This window comes from Spodoptera frugiperda, chromosome 23, assembly GCF_023101765.2.
Source record: "Spodoptera frugiperda isolate SF20-4 chromosome 23, AGI-APGP_CSIRO_Sfru_2.0, whole genome shotgun sequence".
Classification (NCBI taxonomy): Eukaryota; Metazoa; Arthropoda; class Insecta; order Lepidoptera; family Noctuidae; genus Spodoptera; species Spodoptera frugiperda.
In genome coordinates, this window is record NC_064234.1 from 3,892,227 (window position 1) to 3,902,737 (window position 10,511).

Consider the following 10,511-nt stretch of genomic DNA (forward strand, 5'->3'; position numbering starts at 1 on the left):
GTAACTGAGAAAGTAATAAAAATGCGTGAATATTTTCTTGTACCTATGAGTATTTTATGTACAGTAGCACAAGATAGAGACACGTTGAATACTTTGGAGGAGGCCTTTACCCGATAGAGGTTCTTACAGAATACTAACAATAAATTATTTTAAGATTTTAGTTTACACTAAAAATACTAACAAGCAAATGTGTAAGTAACTGTAAGAAAAAAATGGCTTTTTTATTTTATTTATTTGTGAGTATTTTATGGTAAATGTTTATATTTTGGTGCAGTTTATAAAGAATGTTGCCGCGTTGGTTGCTGGTGTGCTGCGTGGTGCTGTGCGCTCGGCCGGCGCACCCGCAGGGCGCGCAGCAGTGCCCCGCGCCCAACACCATCACACCCTGCAGCTGTACCGTCAAGAAGAACGGCCTCGACATACTCTGCGAGTTCACTGAACAACAACATATACAGAAGGTAAATCTATACTTCTATACTAATATTATAAAGCTGAAAAGTTTGTTTCTTTGATTGTTTGTTTGTTTGAACGCGCTAATCTCAGGAACTGCTGGTTCGATTTGAATAATTCTTTATGTGTTGAATAGTGTATTTATCGAGGAAGGCTATAGGCTATAAAATATCTCGCTATGACCAATAGGAGCCAAGCAGAGCGGGTGAAACCGCGCGGAAGTAGCTAGTATATCATTATAATATTGGATTAAAAAGTCCATTACTGTTATATTAATGTCTAGACAGTTTGGTCTTGAACTAGGTATACAATTGAGTATAAGGTGTCAAGGTTAAGTACAAATAGATATTAAAGTAAATATTTATTTATTTATAATACCTAACAATATGACATCTACAGCTAATTCCAATACAATGTTATCTTATCTTATCTTATATTATTAATTTATTAATATGTTTTATACGTAAAGATAAGTCGTACAACTATTTCAAACATATTTATCACTAAAGTCTCATCGTAAGAAAATTCTGTAATGGAAGCTGATCAATAGGTAGACGCAGAACTAAAATATTTAGTCACACATTTGAATAATGCTGATCCAATCGAAGTAGAAAACGTTTGGCAACTTGCCATATTTCTACTCAGCAAAGTTCATAGAACTTAGACTTAGAACTATGTTATAGAAACGTGTTCAGCTTATTCTAAAAAACTTCGAAAACAAACTCTATAGAATTATTATTAAAATTGAATTTTGTTCGCAGGCAATGAATACACTCCGTTCCAAGCCTATGATAATCTTCTACCTGAAGCTACGACATAACAACTTGGCAAAGCTGCCTTCCTATATATTCCTGGGGCTGGACATCCGTCACCTGACCGTGCACAACAGCAGCCTGGCTGTCATAGAAGACTCTTCATTGAGTTCTATCGGTTAGTACAATTTATTAACAACAACATTTTTGTAATAAAGAGTGTTTATTTAATGGTTAGTTTGATGTTGAGTTAATATCTTTTATGATATAAGCCGGTAAACGAGCAGATGGATCACCTGATGTTAAGCAATCACCGCCACCCATGGACACCCGAAACACCAGAGGTTGCCGTATTTTGGGGGTTAGGAATTGTTGGGAAATCGGGATTGGGAAGATTGGGAAGGTAATTACTGTTTTCTGCGAGGCCGCGGTATCACACCGGTCGAGCCGGCCCATTCGTGCCGAAGCATTATGGCTCTTCCACACTTAAAAAACATACCTAACATTCTAAACACCATTTCAAAGGATCAGTAGCATGTAATATTTCATGATAAAAAGAAGCATGGTCGTGTAATTTATATAGAAACCGCTCTTGTTAAAGTGGCAGCTACCACAAAGGCCACATTTCCATTCGTTAAAAGTTTACCATTATAATTTAGAACCCAGTGGAAGGTCTTGAAAGGCGAAAACTTCTTCATAGGAAGCCACATTTTCTGTGTTTCATCGAAGGCTAATTTTTCAGGTAACAAGTTAACACAACTTGACGTGTCTCAGAACAGCCTGGCAACGATACCAACCTCCTCGTTCACGCATCTCAACCATCTGCTTATACTCAATATGAACCATAATAAGGTAAGACCTTGAAATGTACATTGTCTTCGGTGCCATTATTTTGAGAGGCGGGAGGAGTGTCGACATTAATTTGTATTGATTTCTGGTACGCTAGAAACGATATTGAAAATTCGTCGTTGTTTTGGTTCAAATTTCATTTTACAATTTAACAAGATTTTATTTATGTTTTAGCTTTCGTATTCATGCCTTGATTGTCAAATAAAGAATGCCATTTACGAGAAATATGTTTAAGTATAGTACAGATTAAAAAATACTACGGCATTTTTCTCATTGTAGAACATGAACAATAATAGTGTAGATGTTGATAACAGCATATGTTTGCAGGTGACTGCTGTGCACAATAGGGCATTCATGGGCTTGGATACATTGGAGATTCTAACTCTGTATGAGAATCGGATATCTGTAGTGGACGGCGAGGCTTTCAAAGGACTCGAGAAGTAAGTTGCATGTTACCGAAATTGGATTTTTAATTATGTTATTTTGATTGATAGAATTAATTCTTTATAATAACTATCGTGAGACATGCTAAATTAACTAAAAAATACCGTTTTACTCACGTTTTAGTAGGCTATGCGACGTCGCTGCGTCTCCGCACACTGCTCATGATAAAGAGTCCCTGTGTGACTCGAAACTAGTAGCTTTTCTCCATTAATTTGTTAATTCTCCATTAATACATTAACCGAGATTTTTAGTTAATTTATAATAATACAAAATTTTCGTAATTTCTAGCATCTATAAAAAGTCCTTACATTCAACACCTCAATACATATTACAAAGCTTGTACCTAGGTTCAATGTAAATGTCAAGTGAAACAAAGTGTTTCAAAGAATGTCTTTGTTTTAGAAAGCTGAAAAGGCTAAACCTTGGCGGCAACGATTTGACAGCGGTGCCACAGAAAGCGCTCGCTCTTTTAGAAAATTTGAAAAAGCTTGAAATGCAAGAGAATCGCATTGCTACCATTACCGAAGGAGATTTTGCAGGTAATACTTTATTGAAATAACTTAAGGATTCTTATCAAAGTATTTATTTATTTATTTAATGGAAAACCAACAGGTATACTTAGCAATTGTATTGTATGTAATGTACCGTTATAAAAAAAATGGTATGCAGAAAAGAAAATAAGGGCATAAACATGACCAGCTGAAGCAATTTTTATTTTCTTAACTTTAAACTAAATTCTTATGCTTTCGGTACAATAATAATTGCTATATTATGTACAAAAGTTCCTACAAAGCTACATAAAGATACCTTATACATTATACAACCTTCTGTGCACATAATTATGTAGATAATGCACAGTTGTTTCGCTATTTTTGTATTCAGTGGACGTTGTCCAAATTTATACGAAGGGGGCTGTCTCCATGGCTTCCCATGGGGGTCGTAAATACCATCCAAGGGATTACACCGTGGCTCGTGGGTTGGGCAACATTACTCACATTTGATTATTGTTAGCTCCCCCTTAAATTGTAAGACTTTACGTCCAGTAACCGTACTTGTGAAAAAGGAAATAAATTAAAAACCCTTACGGCTTTAGTCATATCAATTACGAGTTTTGTTTTTGTAATCTATTTTTGGAAAGTGGTACGTGGATTCCGTATTTTAAGGTATCTATTGGTATCTCTTATGGCATACGCTTAAAGTACCTTTTATGGCACAGAACGGCAAACAATTCACGCCGCCCATGGAAACCCATAACATCAGAAGAGTTATAAAGTGTGTTATTGGCCTTTTTTTTAAAGTTGCCCTACACTAGGTTTTTCTCCTGTGTGGTGGGTGCGTTTACAAACATACAAAGTCATAATTATTATTATATCACACCTAGACCCGAAACAACAATTTGTACATCACATAAAGAGTTGCCCCGTACGAGAACCGACCCGCTACATGTTGCGCGGTAACCGGTTGCCCAGCCAACTTGCGAACCATGCGACTAGCCTTTGAGATGGGATAATAATTTGTACATGTTATTTGTAGGTCTACGCAGTCTAGATTCCCTAGGCTTGGCTCACAACCAGCTCCGCGAAGTACCCGCCCAGGTATTCTCGCATTTGACGTTCCTCAACTCATTGGAGCTGGAAGGCAATTTGATCCAAAGGATTGATGAAAAAGCCTTTGCTGGTCTTGAAGGTAAGATTTCCGTTAATATTGATGTTTTTTTGATTGCAGTTTTTCGATGTACTTAAGTTATTGGTACAAATAACGTAACATTAAGTTTTTTTTATGGTATAAGCCAGTACACGAGCATTACCTGATGGTAAGCAATCGCCGCCGCATGTTCTCTTGAAACACCAGAGGCGTTACAAGTGCGTTGTCGGCCTTTTGGAGGTTGAGGCCTCAACTACTTTTAAATTAAAAGTCGTTGAGGAAGGGGGATTAGGAAGATTGAGAACGGGCGTTAGGCCTCCGGTAACGTCACTCGCATAACGCAAGCGTTGTTTCACATCAGTTGTCTGTGACGTCGTGGTATCACCCCGGTCGAGCCCGCCCATTCGTGCTTAAGCATGGCTCTCTCACACAACCTTTCGTGGGACAACAGACCTGAAGTTTACAGAAACCTTTTTTTTTAATCCAATAACTGTTTTCCTTCATAGTTGAAGGTTTATCCTCATCATTTTATTGAAGACTATTAACCAAAGATATAACTTGAGGAAAAAGTCCCTTTATCGACGGAATAAAACGAGTTGTACATTAAATATTGCTACGGTTCACAGATTACATCACATTTTATAGCTTGTTTATTTTCTTTGCGTTCTTTATTGTTACTTTATGATATTCTCTTGTAGAGAACCTGCAGTACCTTCGTTTGGGAGACAATCGTCTGCATGAGATACCTTCGGAAGCCCTTCGTCCCCTGCACCGTCTCCGACACCTGGACCTTCGTTCTAACAACATCACCTACATTAGTGAGGATGCCTTCACTGGCTACGGAGACTCCATCACCTTCCTCAACCTGCAGAAAAATATGTAAGTTTATTGTTGACATTTTACTATGTGTTCGAAAAGTATTGTCATTTTTTTAATATCATTAAGTAAAAAATAAAAACATGAAAGCAAACTAGTTTTACATATTCTGCTCGGAAGTCAATATATTTTACTACTTTTGCCTATCCTATTAATACTTAAATAAAAACTCAAGGTCATTTCATGTTTAATATGTTGTAGTAAATAACAATATTCTTTACCTTGTATATTTTGATAATAACATAAAGGCCCAGTTTTATTATTAAAGCATTAACTGCCGAAAGAAAACTGTTGAAGGCAAATCCTCCGCTAAGCGTCAGTCACCAGTGATCGACGTGGCGGTTAAAAAAATACTTGTTTTGCGAGAGTCAAGTTTTTGTTAAATTTTTCTAGAGTACATTTAGAAACAAATTATTTGTTTACAACATTATTAAAATGTTTGATGAAATAATGTTGTATTATTCATTTACATTTGAGAAATAACTAAGTGTGCATGGCATGTGATCATTTAGATCACTTATTTGATAAGATGTTGTAAAATGTTTATGTTGTATTTACGACCTTTTTGTACCGTTGATATTTGCCTGCCAAATGCTCAACGTAATAATATTAAAATGCGACGCCTGCAAAATGATACATACATAAATTTATTAATTCTAATCTTGCGTGTCGTTTGACGACAGGCGCTTATTAATACGCAGCCCTTTATACCTATAGACTGCTAAACAGAGCCTTAGGAAATTGCCTTCGTAAAATTTAATAATGTGCTCTTCCAGCTAAGCGAATCTCCGTTCCTAATTCTCGTGAGGTACAACGGTCCATGATATACGTTTACCGTCCAGATTACACAGGTACTTAGTACTAAACCGCTCCCCTTATCGCACACCGACTCAGTTTGCCACAACTTTAACCAGTTTGGTTAAATCTAAACTTTGTTGGAACAGGATCCACCAACTGCCGACTATGGGCTTCGACAACCTGAATTCCCTGGAGACTCTGAATCTACAGAACAACAAGCTGCAACATATTCCCGAGGAAATTATGGAGCCGATCTTAGATACGCTTCGAGTTGTTGATATTATGGGTCAGTATTCAAATAATTCTGTAGTTGGCTAAAATAGTCTTATCAATCATGCAAAAAAGAACAACTCTTTGGAAATTAAAAAAATATATTCTTAATAATAACTGTATTTTGATAATCCATAAATTATTTTTAAAATACAAGTTTCGATTGTTCTCAAGTTTATAATTGTTTCTTTTCGGCGACAGATAACCCACTGATTTGCGACTGTGAGTTGGCGTGGTACGAGGCCTGGCTCGCAGGCCTTCGAGACAGAGACGACGAAATGATGCAGAAGAAGAGGACTGTCTGCACGATGGTGAACGAGCACCGTGAGTACAGCGTCGCCAAGATGCCGCTTGAGAAGATGAACTGTAAACGAAAACCAGCGTACGGACGCACGTCTGCGGCGCCCGTCCGCGCTGACGTCTGCTTCGCGACTAAAGTCCTCTTTGTCGTCGCAGCCAGGTGGCTCTAGAATAATCATAAACATACATTTTTAATGAGTTAACCCTAATTTAATTTTCGCGAAGGGTCACCCTCGGGCCAGCTGTGGCCGGATGGCTCGACGCGTGTCTCTTCGCAGCGTTCGTATTTTCCGTTCAAAACTTGTAACGTGATGAATTTGTGCAATAAACTACGATACATATCAATTTTGGGCTGATAAACAAAATTAGTAATATATTATGGAGCGGTAGCTTGGTAAGTGAAGATGGACGTTTTTCAAGGATGGTAAGTTAGTGGTACAGTATTTTTACATTGTAGTAAAACCTCTTACGGTATGCCTTACTAATAGTAATGTACCAGAATGTAGGAAACTACACGTAACACCAGGCATCTCTAGCTAGTAGGTATCACTGAAGGTGTGTTTCATATCTTTATGGTCGTAGCATGCCCTTAGCATGAAGAAAACTTAAATAAAAATATAAAATTTCAAAATGAATGTGATTTCACAATGAGCTAGAACTTTTACACAATCTTTAGCAATGAACGTTTTCATTTTAAATTTTACAATTCCCTATGAATTTGAAGGAAAATTTTAATATTTTTTATCGTTTACCCCTGCCTTACGATGTAACCTATTAGTAAGCTTTTATGTATTTACAATGTTGACTATTACGATATTAATATTCTATGATACGTGTAAGAGGGCTCGAGGTACGAGTATTGTACCTCACGGTACGTGTATTTACCTCTAATTATATAGCCACACAATGATTGTCTGTTGGTCTACTCAATACATGTACGCTGTGTATCGTTTACAGGCTTGTGTTCGCTTTGGAGATGGTACGAATATGTAATCTTCATCATTATATTACGTAGTTAGAGCCCATAAAATAAATGTTCTATTTGATGTAGAATTTAGTATTAATTAGATAAATAAGTGTTAGATGAGATTCGATTTAAATCAACGCTGTTTATAGTTTGAGAATTTGTAGCATTTAACCGATCCGGTTTGGTTCGTAGTATTAGTATTATTTTTAATGTTTTATTTTATAAGTTCTATTTTAATAAGTTATATTTATTTTTTGACTTAGAAGTTTAAGTTTTTACGTGTAAAGACATAGTTTCTTTTTTAATTTTAATAGATTTTATGTTCAGTTAATACTCGATGTTAAAGTTTAACATTAGTCTAGTGGAGTAATAAATGTGACTTTGAACATATTTCCTTTGCTTTGTAGTCACCTTACCTAGCACCAAAATGAAAGAGGGAATACTGTTCTGAGCCCTGTGATCAATATAAAATATATGACGTGTATTTAAATCATTATCAAGTGATAAAATTGTAACCAAAAACATATCCTTTAGTCTGAATTACTAATTATAAGAGTGTTTATGATATACAATGTTTAAAAATCGAATATATTTGTAGTAGAAGGCGTGGACCTAAACTATTAATGAACAAAAGTTTGACACACTACAAGAATACGAAATATGCTATATCTACACATAGATGGCGTTATTACAAAATACATTTGGAGATTCCTATTTCTAGCAGATTAGAGTCGAGTTTCGTATTTTTGTAGTTGGGACGGAAAGTTGAATCGTGTTTTGAAACTATTTTGCGAACGAAAATATGAAGTTAAACCCGTTTGCAATATAAAGTAACGCATGGTACACTTCAGAATGTATTGGTTCAAGCAACAAATTCTTTAAGTAAACTGGATATTGGTGAAGAAAATAACATAAAAACAAAGATCGATGTGATAATATCCAGGGGTTTGCGATGTCTATGGATGACCAAATATTTAAGTTCTCCCACAGGTTATGAAATATTTTGACTCATACCCTTCGTGTTTTTAATCGTTAAGTGTTTAAAATGTGTTAATGATGTAAGGCGCGAGATTGGGTACTCTTGTACACAATTTACATGTAATTGACACATTTTGATAGAAATCAATAATATTGGTGTTGTTACGTAGTGTTGATGTTGAAGCTTCAATGTTTATGTCATACACTATTCACACATATAGCGGTTCGTGCACTTTATATACAAATATAGCACTTATCTACTCGTATTTATGGATCAGAGTCGAAGGAACCTGACTATATTTAAGGAATTTCATGAACCGTCTCATGTTTAATCGGTATATTATAAATTTTTGATGTTATAAATGTCGTGTTGCACTGTTTTCAAATATTCTATTGTCTTTACGCTTATTCTATGATCCGACGCAAGTTAAATGTTAAGCTTAATTCATACTTTGGATCAATTTTATGGAAACCTTTTAAATTATTTCAATACAAATCAAATCGATGATACTAAATTGTGTCACAGGAATTTAGCACTTAATGTTATTGACACTTAAAAATCTCTTGTGATTTTTATCAGTGCAGTAAACTATGTTTGCAATATCTATGAAAATCGTGCACATATAATAAGAAAGGCAAATAAAATTGTTCCAAAGTAATATTTATATTATATACTATACTTTAATCGTATTATTCTAAATCTAAATACTCGCTATAATTTTGATGTTCTTCATAATTATAATTATTGTTAAATTAGCATCTAAATTAATTGAAATCGTATATCGTCTGGAAATTATTCACTGGGGAATATATTATTATGTTTTTCGGCTTACTGACGTAATTATTTGACGAGTAATAGCGCGATAGTCACGGAAAGCTGCTCATGAATATGAGTCTCTTGCATGACTTGAAATTAGTCGAGTTCCTCGTCAAACAATTACGTAAGTAAGCCGAAAAACATAATAATTATTTTAGTATGTATCACGAAAGTTATAATATAAACACTTGGAAATTACTTAAAAGTTTACTATGACTCTGTCATATATTTAAAATAATTATATTCACAATATTATAATGGATTTAAATAAAAAAAGAACCAGCATAAGACATATCGTGGAAGTGGGGGCGAAATATACAATTTGGGCACCACTAACCTTGCATATCAATAGGTATATAGAGTTAAGTCAATGTAATTTTTTAATATATATATCCACTGTTACATATATTATGTGTGTTGTTTATATAAACGTATATTCATTGTTAATATTTCACTGTTGTATGGATGAATATCGCTTGTACTATACCTATGTACCTTAGTATGTAAGTTCAATTTAATATTGATATTAAAACTGTTGGTATTTTGTTCAGCAATAATATAACCGATATATATGAATACTCATATATCTGTTACCAGTAAGATACGTTGTTAAATTCCATGTTACCCCAGTCTATACCTTGTCGTTGATAGTCACATTTATTATTTAAATAAAATTAAATATAAATGGAATGGTAGATAATTTAAATCTAATATTGAAAATTTGCTGTAAAGGTGTATTTATTTAATTTCGGTTTAAATAAAAATTTAACTATGAATATGTGTTTTAATAATAGTCTAGGCTTAATGTAATATTTTACACTAAAAATACAATATATTTTTCTTAGTTTTTGCGTAGATGTATTTTCACCCTCCCGCTCGCAATTAAATACTTACGCAGCAGAGATGCAACACACACACGATACGCTACAAACCACTCGAAATCTTTCGCTTCTCCATGGAGCATCTTCAGGATGTGTTGACGCGGCGGCTCCCCAGCTCGAATCACCATCGCCAAGCTGCCGTAGTGGTGCTGCACACAGCATGCTATTTTTTTTTTCTTTAAAAAACTTTGCCCCAACTTAGGATTTTCTCCTGTGTCGTGGGTGCGTTTACAAACATACAAGTTCACATACGCATGACACCCAGACCCGAAACAACAATTTGTGGATCACACAAAGAGTTGTTCCGTGCGGGAATCGAACCCGTTACACGTTGCGTGGCAGCCGGTCACCCAGCCACCGCGCCAACCGTGCAGTCTAAAAAATACATCTACAAGTGGAATGAAAACTAATATACATATAAGAATTTATTGTATTGATAGTGTAGCACAGATTTCCGCAAAGTTACTCTATTCTATGTACATAAT

The 10,511-nt window shown here is 35.2% G+C and overlaps 1 protein-coding gene across 3 annotated transcripts in view; it reads left to right on the forward strand.

Moving 5' to 3' along the window:
- The window catches only part of LOC118266980 (slit homolog 1 protein), a 121,863-nt gene extending 111,942 nt beyond the window's left edge, over window positions 1–9,921 (forward strand). For all 3 annotated transcript variants that reach the window (XM_035580673.2, XM_035580675.2, XM_035580676.2), the window contains 9 exons: window positions 275–458; window positions 1,212–1,380; window positions 1,945–2,054; window positions 2,379–2,491; window positions 2,898–3,034; window positions 4,029–4,181; window positions 4,838–5,018; window positions 5,960–6,099; window positions 6,285–9,921. In XM_035580673.2, coding sequence (XP_035436566.1) covers window positions 285–458; window positions 1,212–1,380; window positions 1,945–2,054; window positions 2,379–2,491; window positions 2,898–3,034; window positions 4,029–4,181; window positions 4,838–5,018; window positions 5,960–6,099; window positions 6,285–6,553 — 1,446 coding nt within the window. In that variant the 5' untranslated portion in view covers window positions 275–284 and the 3' untranslated portion in view covers window positions 6,554–9,921. The remainder of the gene's footprint in view (window positions 1–274; window positions 459–1,211; window positions 1,381–1,944; window positions 2,055–2,378; window positions 2,492–2,897; window positions 3,035–4,028; window positions 4,182–4,837; window positions 5,019–5,959; window positions 6,100–6,284) is intronic.
- Window positions 9,922–10,511: the final 590 nt, after the last annotated feature.